Source organism: Neodiprion pinetum, chromosome 2 (genome assembly GCF_021155775.2).
Source record: "Neodiprion pinetum isolate iyNeoPine1 chromosome 2, iyNeoPine1.2, whole genome shotgun sequence".
Classification (NCBI taxonomy): Eukaryota; Metazoa; Arthropoda; class Insecta; order Hymenoptera; family Diprionidae; genus Neodiprion; species Neodiprion pinetum.
The window spans coordinates 41,684,736-41,704,669 of record NC_060233.1 but is presented as its reverse complement, the minus strand read 5'-3'; the positions used below and the strand labels follow the sequence as shown (position 1 = coordinate 41,704,669).

General features: G+C 49.8%; 1 protein-coding gene across 2 annotated transcripts in view; it reads right to left on the bottom strand.

Moving 5' to 3' along the window:
* The window catches only part of Ser (protein serrate), a 62,871-nt gene that overhangs the window by 21,063 nt on the left and 21,874 nt on the right, over nucleotides 1-19,934 (bottom strand). Inside the window, exon 1 of one of the 2 annotated variants that reach the window (XM_046614661.2) lies at nucleotides 445-2,131. The exons of the other annotated variant lie outside the window; for it this stretch is intronic. Coding sequence (XP_046470617.1) covers nucleotides 445-492 — 48 coding nt within the window. The 5' untranslated portion in view covers nucleotides 493-2,131. Of the gene's footprint in view, nucleotides 1-444; nucleotides 2,132-19,934 lie in introns of those variants that run through there. 2 annotated transcript variants of the gene reach the window in all.

Genomic DNA, 19,934 nt, shown 5'->3' with positions numbered 1-19,934 from the left:
CTGGTGAACAATTGACAGGGTCCCAGGTCAGAAGGCACATTCTCGCAGCCCTATTCTTTCGGGAAGAATAGACGGAATAGACGGACAGGCATACCTATATAAGGAGAATTGAGAAGAAGTGTCGCCCGAGCCTGACCACATCGGTCCCCAAAGAATCGCTGTTGAGACGGTGTTTTGTGGGAGGAAGAGAAGGGACGGGGGCCAGTGGCAGGTCGATTGCGGGAACGAAACAAAATACAATGGGCAGAGATCGTGAGACTCGCGTAATCCGATTCTACACCGACACTGGCACTGCTGTGCGGTGTTCTCATTGCGGGTGCGGGATTTTTGGGGGGCAGAGGATCGTCGTCCGGTTCGAGCTCTGAGCAAATCGACGCGCGACGTAAGCCAATATCGGCCGATCGGGGGGTCGGAAAATGGGATTAGCATGGTCTGATACCGTACCTGTATGAGGTGGGCGAGGAACAGAACGAATGCAACGGCCGCCCGCATGACTTCCCTCGGGGTCCCTTCCACTACCGCATCACCACTCAATGTTTCTTCGCCTCGTTCCGCGACTCCAGCAGCTTGCAATATTATCCTTGCACTCTTTCAACAACAACGCCGTTCGGTATACGCGACCGTCGATGTTTCCGGACGCGCAAGTGTTCGTCGGGTGACGGAGAGATCCTCGCCTGCGGAATAGGAGAGTATAGTAAAAAGCGCGACGAAATGAACCTGCACTGAATAACGCTCGCGCCGTGTCACCACTTCACTCCTCTCGTCGTCTTCGTCGTCGTAATCATAATCATCATAATCATCATAATCATAATCATAATCATAATCATCATCATCATCATCATCGATGGAAAACCACCCACAAACGTTATATCCACCACCTGCTACGCGTCGTCACGTGTCGCGGGGACCCGGGGGCGGCATCGGACGGCGCGCCCTGCAGCCCCGCCGACGGAAACCGCGTAACCGGACACTTTTCACGGTGGCGCTTGGCACCCACAACCCGCAACGGAGATGCGGCTCCTCTCGAACGCTCTTATCGCCCGACGAACTTCCACCTGCCGTCCACCCGCGCACGTGGGGACGTGAGTTATGGCCGGCGTTCCACCTTCGCGGAAACACCTGACGCTGCACGGTTCGTCGTTCCTTCCGCCCTCTTCGCCGATCGCAGTCCTTCAACCCCTGCTCGTCTCACTCGTCGTGTAAAAGCGCGCCGAAGGCAACCTGCGCCGGGTACAATAAACGGCGTGTACAAGCTCTCCTAGAATTGCTTATAGAAAATCGCTCCCACGGCCCGCGTTCTACTTTGCGGCACTGCAGGCCGCTCACCGCTTCACCACGGGGGGGAAAGGGACCCGGGAGGCTCAGGGGTAGGAGTGCCGCTCTTTCAACAATACACAAGCACCGAGCTCTTCGGTTTGCAGGTAAGAATTTTTTCCAAAAGAGGTGACGGAGTCGGACGTACTTCCTTCCTTAAACTTCACTAACTTCCAACGCCTTCCGACCGAATGTATCGTGACAGGGGCGGCGGATAGGGGCGCGTTAAAATTCACCCCCCATCAACCGATCCTCCGGTAAAATATCCAGCCACACTTCACCACCGATACCTTTGCATACCCATATAATTATATCTTTTCACACCCACTAACAGATATTTGCTTGTGACACATGTACAACACGTTGCGGTATCATCTCCACGTGCACTGTTATTTATTACATTATAGTTTCTCCTTCATATCTTATTTTCCGTTTCCTCTTTTTATACGTCACACTCGGTGCACCAGAGGGGGATGGCGATCCCTAACCCCTGCAGGCAACTGTCGTACCGTATAATTTTCACTCCGCGATCACTGTGCAGCGAATTACACACGCGTTCGTATTATGCACGTTATACAGTGTGTAGATGTACGTATATACATATATTACATATAATATACTTTATATATGATCACTACTGTATATACAACAATATATACATATATATGTATATGTATATATATATACATATATGTCGCTCGTTACACCGGCGGGCTTTCACGTTATATTATAGCTGCGGCACAAGAACTTGCCGTACGGTCAACAACTATACGTATACAGAGAGAGAGTCAGGCGCGGCACTGCCACGGGGTCTTCGCGACGGTTGCTGCGGGGATACTGAGTCGGAGCCGCAGGCCGGCCTCCGGGCCTCCCCCCCGCCCCCCGTCGGCCCCCTCCTCGACACCCCATCTCCGGGGGCCCCCTCGTCCTCTCCTGCCGGCTCCTCTCTCTCTCCTCGTACCCCCTGACAGCACGAATACTCTTGCGCCGGCAGCATCCACCACCATCTCCACGCTCGACGCCACGACCGCTGTTCAACCGTACTACAATAATTCCCCGCATCCCTCTAATGCTCGATCTACGGTGCACGACGACGCGCGTACGACGGTACGTGTAATAACGCGGAGGTGTGCGGCAAACGCTTTTCACGAACGAATCCCGCCCGTCCGCACACCGACTCAATTTCGTGATATCCTGTACAAAGGATGCATTGAGCACGGATTTTTCAGGTATGATCGATCATCCCCGCAGGTTGATCGGGACAACTTTGATCCCTTTCTTTTCACATCCGAAATTTACGGCTCAGGGAGCGAGAGATAGAGAGAGAGAAGCGCTCGACGCAGTCGCCCCGAGGTCGGGTACCAGCCAGGAGTCTTGCCGGTGGTACCCGGGGATCCTGCTTCAGGAGGAACACGTCCGGGTGAATGCGGCGGTAGCCGCAGCACGCGATGGTGTGTACGATGTAGGTACATCGCATCGCTCAGGGTCTATCTATTCTGTTCTGGCGTGGTCGACGGAACGTTGACCAACACGGAGGCTTGCAGCATCGGCTCGGGACGGTAGAGTGGAATTGATGCTGCGCGGGACCCGGGCGGTCGGTCGGTCGGTCGGTCGGCCGGCCGGTCGGCTCTCTTCCTCCGGTCCCCTCTCCTCGGCGGCCCTGGCTGACTCGGGGCCTTGCGTTGGCCGGCGGGCATCATGGCTACTCTGGGCTCCGTCTTGCGGCACAACACACGGCGGAGAGCCCGAGGGTCAAGGAACTCCCTCGGGAACAGGTTCACCCCCCCTCCGCCCCCCGCCCTGTACCCCCTCTGGTTCGTACCTTAGGGTTTACTTATTTTCTCTTATTACGACGGACCGTCTCTCTCTATTCCCCTCTCTCTGTCTCTTTCTCTCCCCCCTACCCCCTCCCTCCTCCCCCTCCCCCCTTCATCGCTCTATCTCTTAGCGGCCCCCCCTGCGTGTCGTACGGGCGAAGAGCCGCCGCCGTTTGTATGCGCTCGTATGTGCTCGACCACTTCGGGCCCCGGGGGTGCTGCCATGCCTCTCCTCGGTGTGTCTCGCGAGAGCCAGATACGAGATTCCACCTGTGCTCCTGCCGCTGCCGATGCTGCTGCTGGTGGCTCCTACTGCTCGTCCCTCTTGCCCCCCGCGTTAGCCGCACTCGGGGCCCCACCTCCTCCTCCTCCTCCTCCTCCTCCTCCTCCTCCGCAGCCCGACTACCTGAGCTGTATTAATAATAGTTGCATTTTTATACCGCGCCCTGCGCCAACCCCGTGCAAAAATCCACAACGATACATGCAACAGAGTTTTCAAGAGCCCGATCGCCGATCTCTTCGTCGTCCCGCGGGGTCTCGAAAGTCACGCGGAGCCGAAATTGAATCGCCGCGATGCATTTCGCAGCGGATAGACGTGCCGCGCTCGTTGCAACTATTAAACGCTCTCTCGGAGCGCCTAGGGCAAGTCGCAGCGTTGATATGATGCAGAAGGTGAATGGTGCAACGCTGCAGGAGTCCCGGATCTCGGGCGAAGGGTTTCTCAAGAGCTGCGGAACGCGCTGCTCTCGGCAAATACGAGCGGACGGAATTCGATAACAACCGAGCCGATATAGGTACCTGATTGGTGTATTAATAATGCAAAAATTTTCATACGAATTCCATAGCCGCGTATAACACGCCGCAGTCGCACACTATAAACGACAACCGCGACAACTGTATCGTGAGTGGTGAAATTCCCCCCTTACCCAAGGTTATTTTCATATCAAGTATACGTAGGTACAGCAACTTGCTCAGGAAATTTCTGGGAAACGACACTTGGAGCCACCGCGCGTGACAGTTTTTTACATCGGAAAACCGGTGCCGAAGAATTTCTCTGTCATAACTGCAGCTCCTGGTTTCGAATTTACAATATTTGCGGACTGTAACCAAGAAGCGAGGGGGACACTCGATCAGAAATCCCAAGATCTGATATTTCGACTTCGATTCTCCTGCCTGAGCGAAGGAAAACGTTGAGAAAGAGGACGAGAGAGGATAAGAGACGATAAGAGACGCGTACGATGGATCGTATAGGTGCAGGTTGATGTTTCTGGAAGCGAGACGTGGGCAGGAACAAGTAGCGTAAAAAGAGGATAAGGTACAAAGAAGAGTAGAATAAAGGCGGGGAACTTTTCACCGTTAATTAAAAACCATATATTCCGGCTGTTAATTACCAACTTATCACTTTAACTGCCGGCTAACCACAGCTTCGTGGAAACAACTGTTGAGTCGAGTCGAGTCGAGTCGAGTCGAGTGTTAGCCTCCGCGGGTTAGACCCTGTCGACTGTTTACGGGACTTTCCTTTCGACGATTCGAGCTGGCCGGCTATAGCTGCTCACGGTCCGAGACGAACCTCCTGCCTCCTCGGAGTGATCTCAAAAAACGTGAATTGAATTTCGTCGCCGGATCGGGCGTGAAGACGGGTCCGTACGGCGTGTATCCGAGTCCCTCTAAGTGACCACGATACAAGCATTAGACGATAATCGACTAAACTTGTGATCGGGGCAATAAAAATCATCCCACCCCTCTACCATTTACACATTCCAACGCGGGCGTTTCTTTTCTCCGCTCGTTAATTACAATTCGATAGTCCGGCGCGCGGTCACTAACGAGCGATGAGTCGACGTTTCGTTAATGAGTTTTCTTTTTACACACGTTCACTCGGCAGGCATCGCTGGCAGGTTCTTTTATTTTCTCCAATTGGACAATTTTTGCGCCTTTGCGTATACACACACGCGACACGGACACAGGTCCACGTGTATCGCGGAGCCGCGGTTCCCCCTGGCCCGTCTTAATTAGGGAGATAGAGAGACCCCGGGGCGAGGCTTGATGACGCGAAACGGAGGAAATAAAAGTAAAAATCACTTAAAGATACAACTAAAGCAGAAAAAATGTCTTATCATTTACTTATTTATTTATTGTTTTTTCTTCAAAATCCCTCCGGACCTCGCGTCCTCCAGCCAGCGGCAGCTTCTCTCGGGAGCGAACCCGAGTCTTCCGTAACCGCGGGTCGTCAAGTGTTTTTCCTTTTCTCGAGTGGCGGGGCCCGAGACCCGGAGGCTTGGGGCGGTCGGGACGCGGGCCCGGTTAAAGAGCCATTAGTAGAAATCCCGGTTTTCGGAGGTACCTCGAGAGGGACGAGGCGTAGATGTCACCTGAGATCTCGGGTGATATATTGGAGTCAGCACGGATGGTTTTAACGAGGGCCAGCAGCTCCTCGTCTGACCCTCGCCGGTCCCCGCCGCCGCCTCGGGCCCTGCCAAAGCCGGAGGTATGCTCGCGGGTTTAACAGGTGCGTTCTATACCTGCCGGCGCTGCGCGCTCCGAGTGCAGGGACTTATTGAAATCCGTTTAGCGTCCGCAAGAAACAAGGCGCAGGGCCTCTGCTCCCACAGTTATTAGAGCCGCTCTGACTGTCCGCCTCTGCGGGGCCCGAGTTTAAGGGGGTCCGTTGACAAGCCAGTCCCCCAGTCACCTGTCAATTATAGACAGAGGACCGCCGCGGGATCGGCACCCTCACGCAACGATCTCTATCTTAACCGAGGAAATTCAAACGCCTCGGCTCTATTTAGCGGGGGAAATTTCAGAAAATGTCGCTTCACGATACATATATCTTTCTTCCGTGGGGTCCCGTTTTTTCACCGCCATTCGGAAGATGGAGATCTTTACGATTCCTGCCGTGAAACCCGCGCCGGAAATTCCATCGGGATGAAAAATTCGAAACGACGTAACGTGGGCTAATTAATTACGCGTCGAGGAAACTGTACGTATCGAAACATCGAACCATCAGAATTGGCGGCTCCGGATAGAGCTGATTTGTTCACGGGGTTTAACATGCGTTTAAAATTCTTCAAATTAAAGGAAACTCGATTTCAAGTATACCTTCAACATGTATCCACATAACAACGGGCATACCACCTAAAAGATACCTACCGTCACTCCACTACTAATTCACCTGCCCACGGGATACAAGATAATCCGTTCAAAATTATGTCATGTGCATGAAAAAATATTAATATTGATCGTGAAAAGGAGTCGACACGTACAAAATGAAAAATAAAATGATTAACAACGCGTCGTCACAGGAATTGAATAAACGCGATTTATCCCGGGGAAAGAAACGTGGGGAAATATTGAGCGGAGAGTTATACTCGCATCGAATGGAAAACACTAACCCGTATATATTGTCTTGCTCGGTAGTAAAACTCCGGAGTTGGACAAAGAGAGGCAGACACGTTTTCTTTGACGACACCGGCGGCATGCAGCGAAGCTTCGGCACATAATACAGACGGGCAGTGTAGGTGCAGGTACCTACGAGTTAACAGTAAAAAGATCGAATTGGCTCCGGTGTCTCGAGAGCCTGCATGGCTTGACGCGATAGTCTCCGCAATCCGCACGCCTCCGCGACTTCCAGCCTCATTCAGGCCCTTCAGACTTCTCCAGTCAGTCGCGGTCTTAAACCGCGCCCACAATGCCCGACTAAGTACTACGAAAAAAGCTCTTTATCTCCAGTCCTTGTACCGCTGAAGTGACAGAAATCTATTACACAATTCACTGCTCGTAATTTTGGTGAGAAAGAATGAAGGTTGGTTATTGGAATAAAAAACAAATGCTGGTCATTTTTACATATCACTATAATATTCACGTTTTGGAAGCTTTCGAATGAATTCAAATTTTTTTTTTAATACTCACTAGTTAGACTCGATTATATGCTAAATGGATGTGGACTCAAAATTCTGTATTTTTTCTACGTATACTGAGTGAGCTGGATACCATTTTTTGACCGGAAGTCAAATCACATGAAAAAAAGGAGGGTTCTTATCTTGGACGGCGATTCAATTGTATCCTGAAACATTCAGATCTCCATCTTCAGCGCAAATTTGAAGATAATTGATGTGATTGCTGAGCGATAAATGATTAAGATTTGAAATTATCAAGACCGGTCGAGATGAGAACTCAGCCAACTCTCAATTTTGAAAAGATTCCGAATTCTGATAATTAGTAAAACGGCGAAGAATTTTCAACAACTAAGGGACGAACAGTCCCGAACTTGTTCACAAGCGTCTAGGCCACTGAATTTTTTCAGTAGGTAATCACCTTTATCTTTGACGAATTCACCTTCACCTAGACGATCGGATCGGGGATTCGAGGGTTTTGCGAGGGCTGAACATCATCGACACTCAAAGTGAAACTCTGACTCGATGCGTGCACGCGGCCGCGGGCGTTGGGCCTCACGCCGCGTACCAAGAGTCGGGGGTATAATATTAAGAGTTAAAAATTGCACAGGCTCGAGCTCACCTCTACGCCCCCGCGGACCTGGGGGGCCCAGCCTAGGGCCTTGGGCCCCACGGAGCCGAGCTAATCGCCGCGCAGCGCGGCGAGCACGCCTGCCGCTGGGAGTCCGCGGGTCTCTATCTGGCTTGGTTGGGCCTTGCCCTCGTCCCGCCAACCGGCCCCGTCTAATTTATCCTCTCGGTGTGTATACCCGTTTGCATGGCTCTCGAAAAAGCCTGGACGGGCCCGTTTTTGGCCCCGTCGAGTAATTAATGAGAAAATACGAAGACAAAGACCCAGTCAATCGATTGCGGACCCAGAGTTGCGCGCCGGCCACTCGGGGCCCGACGCCTGGCGGATTCCGACGTCTTCTGCCTGGGCGGACCCTATTTTTTATTAATACCAACGACGATTTGTCGTATATGCCCGGAGAGAAAGTACCATTCAAATTCTCACCAGTGTGTGGGCACGCCTCGAATGTCGCCTCGAAGTTTCCGTCTCCCTTTTCATCGCGCCGCGAGCGCAGTTTCGTTTACAGGTGCGTTTACCATTTACGGGGGACCGGTATTATAGTTAACTTTGATAGATGGAGAAAATACGTATTCAGTCACGCTGTACTTGTTTGCTGACAAAAAAGATCCCAATTCTTAGTTTGTTTCTCATTTTTTTTTTTGGGGGGGGTTTTTTTTTCTGAGCGACGTCAAAAGCATTGGCTGGCTTCGGGCTTTCTAGCTCGTTTTAGTTCCTCGATCATCGGAACTAGCAAATGACCGGTTTTTGGCAAACTGACTGGACTCCAACGACTGTCTTCTAGCGATTTTTCGACTCGATACCGGGCCGGTTCCCTAGACGGTCAATTTAAAAATGCGAACGCATAAACGATCCGCAGCTTACCGTTAATAAGGCAATAAAACGCCGCCTGGAAGCCGTTAAAATAAATTGATATATTCACAAAGTTAAATGCCCGGAATAAACGGGCTCTAGCATGACAGGAAATTTGCGCGGCCCCAAGAAGAAGATATCATCGACGATCGTCGCGATCGAATTATAATAGATCCATTCCAATATTGCTTCGAAGTGAGAAAAGAAGTAAAAAAAAATCGCGTTAAAAATCGATTTGGCCCAAGGAGAAACGGACTTCGAACCGCGGTTGTTCGTCCGTCCGTCCGTATGTCTGTCGGAAGAATAGTCATCTATAAAAATGCAGCGAAACGGTACACATAATACTTTTATTTTTCACGCATTGAGCTCCGTGACACTAATTACATTGGCCTAGGGTCAAAACGCGGTATTCACGTCCGATATCAATCTTAAATTATATTTCTGATCGTTGCACGTCATTTAACAATTTTTCAACTTTATTCATTCGCTCACTTATTCACGGCATCCGTACTTCCTTCGTCCGATCCTCGTTTGCTGGTCTGGCAAGAACGCTGCATCGAACCTCACAGACTCAAGTCCGTTTCAACGCGCGTCTTGCCTACTCTCAAATGGTTGTGCTGGCTCAGTTTTAACGCCGCGTGTCTCACCTAGTGCGCTTCGAGATCAGGAGGCCCCGATAGCCCACGGGCTCGAAATTCTTCTTAACCGCTTTTGATCTGTGACGAAATATTAATTGACGCAAAAAGCGCGACGGCTATCCTTCGCTCTCCGTTCACGATCTTAGACGAATTTACGAACCACTCTAATTATCGGATACGGGGCAACGCTCACGAAAATTCTCAAACTCGGTGGCTAACTTCGCGATGTGAAACCAGTTCAAGGTTCCCCGTTTCTTAACTGCAGTCTTTTAGGCGGATAAAAATTGGTCATATTTTTCGGTGCATTTTTTACGACGTACTCGGGGACGAGTGATAATTGATATGAAATAGAGAAAAAAATTAAAAATCAAAAGCTTGTATTGTGCTGCGTGAAAACCAGTCCCGCGTTTATTGAAGATTGATGATCGTAGAACGTGGGAGTCTGACGCAGCGACAAGTTCAGACTGGACTCGAGTGAGTCACAGAGGCGCAATCAGTAAACCGCGGATGAGTAAAAGCACGGCATGCCTATCGGTGGTCGATTACCGGAATGAACTTTCAATTCACGGACGCCGGCGTAACGAGCGCTTTGGTGCTTAAAGTAGCAGTACGGCGAACTGTAGCGATGTTAGAGCGGTTCCGAAGAATATTTTGCTTCTGTTGTGTACCGTAGGGAAATCGGTTTAACGAGAGCTTGAGAAGCTAATCGTCTCTCAAGACCGGAGGCATTCATCCCGTGCTGCGGAACGCGAGATCTTTAAGTCTCACTTTTAGCTCCGGCTCGCTCCTGCAGGGGAGTTTACACGCAGGGTATACACGTTGCATCGGTGAGCTAAATTAGCGCTGCGTCGAGAATCCTCGTACAGTGCTTACCTGCGTGCGGGGCAAAAACCGGTGCAATTACGCGGGCAGCGAGGTACAAGTACGACTAATTCCAAAGTGCCTCTTGCGAGCGATCGCGACTGCAGGAGAGGCCGATTGACCACCGCGGTGCACAATAACGCCAGCATCGCGTAATGCATACATATATGTATGACGCAGCCGCGGCGAAAACGGGGTCGCCCGATTTGCAAAGCCGCATTGCGCGCCGGCTGCGCAGCGCCAGTCTGGAGGAAAAACGGCAGCGCGTGTGTCTAGCTGTTTCTCGTTCCATAACGCATAATGCACCGAGCCGATAGTCGTCGTGGAAACTATTTCGAAACTGAGGGCGATCGCCACGCTGCGTATTGCGTGCGTATTGCGTAGCGTTGCGCCGCGCCGCGGAGCGCCGCGGAGCGCGGAATTCAATTATTTCGCTATTACTTCTGCCCCCGGAGTCGAGCGCCGCGTTCGTATCGATACCGATACGCGAATCTCGCGACACGCGGAAATGCGATAGGTTCTCATACCGCTATAGCGGAATGGCGATAAGCCCTGAGAGTTGGCCGCAGCTCTTAAGTGGCTATTAGTTCTGTCATTGCTCTACGTCGCGATTGATTGGCCCTCCTTTTCTACTCTCACTCTTTATTCTTCCACTACTTCTTCTTCTTTCCGTAAAAATTCGAGTCGTACTTATTTGGCCTACCTATTCATAGTTTTGCTATTTTACTGAACCCGGTGACCCCGTGACCGCACCGATGCGGGGGTAAATCAACGCCGTCTTATTCCTGTACCGTTGGCTAACGGAATTTTCATATTTTATGACTGCTATGCGCGCGGTGAGTACTCGGCATCAAACCCCTTATGTAGATGACTTCGACCTATCAGTGTCGCGGCATTATTCTTGATTCCGAAGCATAGCTGCTATTCAGAGCCAGCTGTAAGATCGGTCGTTCGTTTGTGTCACTTACATGTCAATAGAATTTTTATTTTATATCATATTATTCTCAAAATAAATATTGCACGTAAAATTTAGAATTGTCGTAGATTTAAAGAGATTACAATAACTTGAAAAGGTTTCGCATCATTTCAAGGATTTCGAGTGACTTGAAAATATTCCAGAAGATCGCAGCAGGATTTACACACGATTCTAATGGTTTTTTTTTTAGAAAATTTTAACGAATTTATGTCATCAAAATGCAGTTGAGATAGTTTCAAAGTGTTCCACCGACTCGTATATCCAGAGTTTCGATAATAGTTGATCTGTGGTTTTTTCGCCACAGTATCCTAGAAGAACGGAGAGTTCACGTTCCATGGAATTACATTCCCAGGTCATACCTACTGAATTGACCGGGTTTCGAAACTCTAGAAAAGCGACTGGGTGCCCGAATTTTCGACTAGCCGTGCATGGAAGAAGAGGCGTAGTCGGCACTGCCAAAAGCACGAGCAAGAGCGTGGAACGCGAGCCGAGAGAGTGACGCCGGAGTGCGAGAGTAAAGGTAGGCTAACACACATATTGTTATGGGATTCAATGTCGGTTTGCTGCAGGCCCTCGTCGGGCAGCCTTGAGTCAGTAAGACGGGTTTCTGTTTTTACTTCTACACTTCCATCCTCCGAGGCTCTCCGGTGTAGTCAGTCCATCCTTCTTACTGAACCCACTCCGCTGCTCCTTTTTCCTCTTCATCGCATTACACACCGGCCTCGTTGCATCCACCATACGTACCCATTACTCCACTCTCATTCGGACGTTCATCTCATCCTCTCCGAAGAAGCTTTTGTTTCATTCTCATTCTCATTCTCATTCTCATCCTCAATTCTCTTATTTTTCTTTTTCACGGAGCACATCCATCTTCAAAGGGTTCAAAATTCGAACCATTTCCAATCGTTTCGACGGATCAAATGAATCGACACTCAAGACCAGTTCCTGGCACTTGGTTTATCGAGTACTTAAGATTTATTTTTATCCGAGCACGAAACGAACCCGCATCCCTGGCCCCTTCACCGTGTAGAAATACGGTTTGGTATCGGACCCGGTCACAGATCGAGCTGCGGAATGGCTGAATCAGAAAATGTCCAACCGATCAGCGGTCGCACCCTACGATTAGAGATTTCCATACTGGACGTGGAAAGTGAAGAAATTTGCTTATTCGACCGCTCGTACAATCGCCTCGATGAAATAAAACAAGTTTTACCCAGCACGAGATACTATCTGGGCATTATAATGGTCATAACCGACAACGGTCACACTGCGTTGCATTGTGGCAGGTGCTGACCGGTTTGAATAGTGCCACCATGCGTCGCGGTTATTGCACAACGTTTGTTACGCGTGTCCGGAGTCCGATAGTCGAATTCGCGGAGAGTAAATCCCGTCGGCGTCTCCGATTCACCGGACAAGATAGCCGGGGGTTCGAGGAAAATACGAGTTCAGGTATAGAGAATGAAGCGTCTATCCGTTCTTGCGCGAGTTACCGGACGAGGCGGAGCCAATTAGTGATTGACGTGTGGTAGGGCATGCGTGTGTCCTGAAGGGACGTACGTAGGTGCGTATAGATATCTGTAAGAAATATCTTTATCGTGAATTCTGTCCGGTTTGCGGTAATGGACGTCGGTACAGAAGTCACTCCTGCGGAGCTGTAACGCGCGGTACACGACCACCCGACCGGTGTATATAAATTTATACACACGTATTACGAGGGCAAGAAACACGAGAGGAGTTTTCATCGGCGATTATCATCTCCTTAGAGTCACTCGAGGCTCGACGACGGGACGCGCGCCTTTCTCTCTCTCTCTCTCTCTCTCTCTCTCTCTCCCTAACTGATCCAATATCAATAATGACCAATAAACGGCGCGGCGTACATTCGCCTCGGCCCGGTCCTAAGCCTCGGAGCTGAGTCATTTCCATTACGCGGGTCTCGCCTGCCTCGCGTTGCAGCGCTGGACCCGAGAGACGAGACGAGAGAAGAGGACTCGGCTTCTCTCTCGATCTCGACACTCACTCACTGGACAGGTTGGAGTAGTTCTACCGTAGGAAGGAGAGAAAGGGAAGACATACCTACCATTCGTATATACGTGCATCGTTCCCGAGGGCGCGGACCGGCCCCCTACAGCGGGACGAAGAAGCTGGCGCAGAAGCGGCGGAGAAGAATCCCGCTCAGCTGCGCAAGGATTGACGGATCCTCGTCCCACGTTAACAACGTTCGAGAGGAGTAACCGTTACCAGGGCCTCGGGCCGCGTTCGAACTGCCCGATTATCACCCCATTCACCTCTGTCGGTGCGGAGCCGATAAACGCGAGCGATCGACGCGATTTTCCGGCCGCACACGCGGCTCGACGCTCCGCGAAACGCGCGCTCGGAACGCTCGACGGAATCGGGATGGAAGGACGGCGGTCGAGATCCGGCACAACCGGCACCGCGGGCGATTTAAATCAGGCGTAATTTACGAATTTAAATTTAATAGTCTATTGGGCTTCGGCTGCAGAGAGACGCTCTAAATTAAGTTAAGTCCACTCCGCCGCGCAGCGCCGTCGAATCTCGGCTCCCTCGCCTCGACCGGATTACACGCGCGTCAAACCGTGCGTGCACGCACACGAGTACGCACGCGAGTGTTTGCGTGCGCCTGAGTAAATCTGCATAGCGGCTTAATTAAGGGCCTCCGTCGATTACTTCCTCGCCATGTAATGCCGGAGCTGAGAGAGCGGCGCTCGTCATTTTTCCCGCTTTGTATTTCCTCGGCTAATTGGCCCCCGGTCTTAAAGAAATTAGTCGTCACTTTCGAACCGAATCCACGATGCACGACCCCTGCCCCAGGACGCCGGATCGCCGCGAAGGGTGCAGTCAAAACAACCGGGGCGGACAGGTCGAATTTTTCCCTCGTGTTTCCGATACCGTCTTCACTCCGAACGCCGCCGGAACGGTCACGCTTTCTAATTGAGAGCGAAACCCGACAGCGATCGCAATAATTTAGGGGTAGTTTGGCAGTGAGACGAAAACTACGCTTCGAGCGGAGCCGACGTTGTTCCCTTGTCTTAGAATCCCGTCGCGTTTCTTCAGCGTAGCGCTTATTTCTCGGCTCAGGATCCCCGCTTAGCTTAGTCACGCTTCGCAATGAGCGCCGCTCTCACACTCCCGTTTTTACCGTACGTCACGTAGCCGGTCCAACGCATCCCATTAGCCGTCATTATCGGGTTTTAATAGGCCCGCAGGAAGTGAGGACACCGAAGGAAGCTCCGATTGCCCGTTTCCTCCTCTGCCCCGTATCCCCCCGCCGCGCCGCCGCCGCCAAATCCGCAGCTGCTCCCCCGCAGCGACGAGCATCGGCCGCACCTGTGCAGCCTCGAAGCGTCCCGAACCACCTCGTCTTCCCCCGGTCGGTGCAGCGAAGGGGTGGATTGTGAAAAGAGGCACGCGCCCCGCCGACGCATCTGTCGCAATCACCGAGAGCATTGTCAGCGTTGGGGTGAAGAGATTTCCCCTCGTGTGTACCTAACAGGGGTCGCATGCAGTCCGTCTGGACTTGCGCCGAAGTCGGGCAGAGTATCATCAGGGCGTATCTCCGCGGCCTTTTTCCTCCTGCTGCACGCAGGCGAGGAATATACAAGTTCGCTGATATTCGACCGCAGCGAAGAAGCCCGCCTCACTGTTTTTGGTATGAAATGGTTACTTCGATCTGTTCATTCGTAGAGACGCTGATGCGCCAGGCTTGTACCGCCGAACTGCGAGGGTAAAATGACGCGTCCTTACGGATCTGAGACAGCCGCTGAAGTGGATCACTAGAGCGAAATCCCCGGGGTAAGTGAACAATAGACGCTACCGTCTGGCTCGAGTATCACGTGGTCGTCGGCACTGTAGCGAGTAAGCTTAGCTGCGTGCGTATGAACGATTCAGGAGGGTTGTCGAAGCGCACTTGTCCCGTTCCCGCAACTAGATTCTATGGTGTGGCTACGGAAATGCGGCGCAGGCATTGTGCGCCGCCTCGATCGGCAATGAACGCCGAACGCTGTGTTGCTTTTTTCCTCCCCTTTTTTACGGCGCAGTCATAACAGTTAACCCTCCTTCTGCCGATACCGCAAACGCGCAGATTGCTATCTGCGGTGTATCCACACACGGTCGCGTTTCGCAAAGTGGCTTTCGAGCCGTTTCACGAACGAGTCCATACTCGAGAATTTACACGTCCTTTGCTACAAGCTGTCACATCATACGCATAGTTAATTTTGAGCTAATATAAATGATTTACTTCTGTACTTTCTCGTTTCTTTTCCCATCAATATTTTCTTCCTAATTCAGTTTTTCTCTTGACCTCTACGCTTCATATTTACCACAACGTTTCGTTTCACGTGTAGTCTGAAATATTTTGCTTCTATTCTTTGTAAGACTGACATTTACTCTATCTTATCTCGTTAATGTAGAAATTTCCAAATCTCTATGGTATTTATCGCATCCATACACTCCTGCTGTATCTTGACAATATTTTCCCCTTATCTGTCTTTTTCAATTTTGCAGTTCTCGTGACTCCTGACTCAGGGTTCTCCGTTCCACTTGCTTCCACCGCGCATCTCCGTTGTTGTTCTAATCTAGACATATTTTTCGCCCCGACAACCCATCTCCCGTCTTTATCTCGCTGCGATATTTCCTGGACCATTGTCCTCTGGCAAGAGTCGACTTTAACGCTACAAGGGGACCGCAACACAGATTACTTGAGAAATAAGGCTGCATAGAAAAAATTCTGCTCAAGATGTCGAAAACTCGTTAGAATATAAAATATATTCAACACTCAGTGCCGGTGTTCAATACGCTTGTCCCGTATCGAATACGGAGCACGATCAATTGGCGCTGTACGAGGACCTAATAGAGAAACATATCACGTATTTAACATTCCCAGGAACCCGTGACTTCGTCCAGGCGGCAGGAGAAGCACAAGATACCGACTCGGGTGGCTCGAAATCTGGGACAAGCGGCAATGCCGGATCATTAATTTCCATCTCCTCTATTTCCGACGATATAGAACGTGAAATCCATCACACTCGCGGTATCGGTAGATGAAATACGGATATAATCGATTCGGGCACCTAGCCGGCTGTGGGCATCGGGAACCGTAAGTCAGGCTGCAGGACGATCGGTCGGTCGGTCGACAGGCCGAATATCGGGCGCGCCGATATCCGCTGCCAGTTATTAATTATATCGACGGTCCGTTTCACGTGGGCATATCGCTCGCGTTCTCGGTGCTCCGATAGCGGAGTTATGGCCGTGCATGGCCCGGCATTGACCGAACGTCACGCAACATTCGACGGAGTAAAATCCCGAGGTGTGCGGTGCGTCCTTTGCCGTTGCGGGAGGAGCCGACGAAATTTTTCAATCCTCGTTTATGATTTCCGTGATACGTTTTTTTTTTTATTTATTTGTGGTTGTTTTTTCATTCATTTTTTTATCTCGCTTCCACTCGCTCGGATATATCGAAATTTCTCACAGAGCTTGATTAGAAACGAGTTTGTATACTTGGATTATTAGAGCCAGGAGTTCAAGCGGCTGCGTCTGGACCAGGGTTCGGAAATTGAATCGGAATTGTTGCCGACTGCGAGACGAGAAACGGATTGCTGGAGCGCCGGATCGCCGCTCTGTTGTGCTTCACCGTGTATACGTATTGGATATTGTATATACTACGGAGGTACGAGGCTGGTAGGTATAGCATTGTACATTATACGTACGTGCCCGTTTCTACTTTCCAGATCACGTTTTTCTACCGAACAACACGAAGGCAAAGAATTTTCTGAACGAGTTTCTGCCATTACGCGAGTCACGAGGCCTCAAGATGTAATTCAGGTTGATCAATGACGCGCAAGAACCCGTATGAATTCAAACTCCAATGACGTTTAAGAATCTTACAGTTTTTTTCACTACAATTTTTATTTAATAATGCCTGTACCTTTTGTCCGCGGACCGGTGCGGGAATTCGACGCCGCAACGCTGCGGCTAATTTCTACCAAAACGGTTAAGCAAATATTCGAGCCGTAATAATTGCATCCGTATTAGAGAAAATCTTCCGAAACAGGATCGTATATAACCTGTAACCAGGTTCATCCCCGTTTCCACCGGGGACATAAATTATCCTCGTAAGAGGAGGCGAAGCAGATCTGAAAATTTATGCGCATACGTGAAATGAAATTGTGTTTTTAATTAATAAAAATGCGGTATGGTTGATTACGCTTCGCGGCGCGGCGCGGGCGGCTAGAACCCACGCCGGATCACACAGGTGAGTGAAAAGCGTTGGTTCGATACGCCTACAGCGAGGCTCCGCGACGCACGATGCGTATGAATATATGAAGGGGGGCGGAGGTACGTTATAGCTAATAATCATTAGCCGGAGATGCGGGAGCAGATATCAGTCGAGGCAATCACTGCGGCGTTCGATCAAACGACTCGCCTCCGCGTATGATGACGACTGCGTCACGATAAATAGATACAAATTACAAAGTAAAGGCTGGATGGCTGCCCGCTTGCTGCCGTTGCCGCCGCCGCCGCAGCATCGACAGGTACTGCCCCGCAGGATAATGTATCTTGTGTACACGTTAACCTGCCTCAAGCCAAGCCTGTAAAATATTATTATCTTCGCTTGGCACGTACTCTTCTGCATAGATGAATATTTACATTCACGCGGACAATCATCCCGGGGCCAGAGATTTTTCCCTCGCAAACTAATTCGGGTTGGTGCAACAAACTAGAATTGCTGATGAATTTTCATTGACGCGAAAATCTTGTTCGTAGAATTTAAAAGTGTGGAAACGTTCCAGTATCGAAAAATTTTAAACACACCAAGCAGACATACAGAAAGTTCGAAACGTGATACAGTAAAATGGATAACCTGTAATACGATTCTGTGTCATCAAGAGGAATCCGATGTTTGCCATGTTCTATGTTCCGATCTTTCTAATTCTTCCTTCTTCATATTTGGACTTTCACCATTATCAAGTTCTATGTATTAAGGTTTTTTTTTTAAATTCAATACTGTAGTTATATTTTTACCCCCATCGGATACTTCGCGAACTTTGTTCCGCAGAATAACTTGAAAACTTGTCCCCGGAATGTCATGGGATAATTTTGATGATATTGCAGTTATTATACGAACAATTTTTGCTGTCATCAAGAAGCAGCGTAGCGGTCATCAGGCGCCTTGATGCGCGACTCGCTACGAACAACGCTTGTTTTATTAGATGAAATTATCAGGGTCATAATTTGGACCCTTGATTTACGGCTGGTGGAGAAGCCGAACGCGCAAAGTGCACGTTGAAACACTGTCATTTCATTCCAGAGGGGGAGGGTAAATTCGCGCATAAGAATATCCGACCTCCAACACCGAGTTTGACGCAAGAAACCTGCTTGGCGTTGAAGCACGGGATGCCTTCTCGTCCCGAGTGATCTCCTCGTTGTCGAGAAGGGTTGTCGGCCATCATCAGGTGGAGATGCAAGCTCGGTATGAGGTAATTAAGCTTGAGAAGCGCCGCGATGCGATGTTTCGAGTAAGTCACCGAGCGCTCATTCGAGCTCGCGGTTCGGGGTCGTTTTTCTGGCCAACGTTCTGCGGTTCACCGCATGTCCAACACGAGTGCACCGCCTTCCCGGCTCCTTCAGCTAGTCCTTTTATCCGAGGGCCTCGAGTATATGCGAACTGCTGCACCCCGTGCAGCTCCATTAGCATTGCCTTGTGATCGCTCACGAGGTTCGCGTTATGGGATGCATTTTTATGCGGTTCGATTCGCCGCTGATTTTTTCAACAAAAAGACAAAAAAACCACCTTTACCGTCGACGCGGGCTCGCATGACGGAATTTTGAGAGAAAACATCCGAGGGATTTCAGATTTTTAGATTACAATAATCGTTGTATCGCGAAAGAGCCGATGTGTATATCAATTTATTTCTGCGGTAACGTGACGGGAGTTGGCAAACGGCCGGTATACGAGACACGGAGATGCCCTGCGGTCAGGTATACGTATAAAAGGTACAAAACTCGTTTTATCCGCCGTTACATAGAAACTTAAGAAATATAATTAACGTTTTTTATGTCGCTAAGTTTTCCATTGAAAGTTACAGTTTGTATATATATATGTATAGACGTGCAAATGTATACCGCAATAATATTATCGAGAAAAAAGCTCGAGGTTGAGATTAAGGCTGACGGCGTGGCTGCGGAGACGATGTTATACCTATCACCGCTTCAGAGCGGATCTACGCGAATTAGCCCAATTACGTGGATTTCAGTAATAGTAATATAGCAACGTCAGCGCGTTCTTAATATCGTATTTTATTGTTGGTACATTACGAATGCTGGGCATATCTCTTCTCGTTAGAACGTAAATCACTCTACACCTATTACCTACGGTAATACCAATCCCGTATAGCTGTATAAATAAAAGCTAGCCGCAGTCATGGCATCGCCGCGCATAAAGCAGCCTTTCGGCTCGGTATATCACTCACCTCCGTGTGGAAAAAGTATAAAGAGATAAATAAGAATGAAAAAAAAAAACCAAAAAAAAAAAATAAATAAATAAAATCATTCAAACAGAAAAAAAAAGTACCGAAATATCTCCGCAGGAAATTTCGGCAATACACCCAGAGGCGGTAAAAACATGGACAGGTAAAAAAAATTGCGGTTGCACATCTTCGGCGCGAATATGATTTGTTTGCCCAACAAGATAAGGATCAATTTTGTGTGAATTATTCCCTGCTTCTCGATTTATTGCCAAGTGGCAAGCGGCTATATCGCGTTATACAATCTGGACGCACGCCTCTGCCGATGACGAATACGTTTCGGCGAAGACTCGTGCGAGTATATAAATCCGAACTATTCACAAAGTCGGCAAAGGTTCCCATGAAAAATTTCGATTCAGGAGTACCCTGAACTCGTGCCATTTCCGAGAACGCCGGTTTCTGGATCGAAAATCGT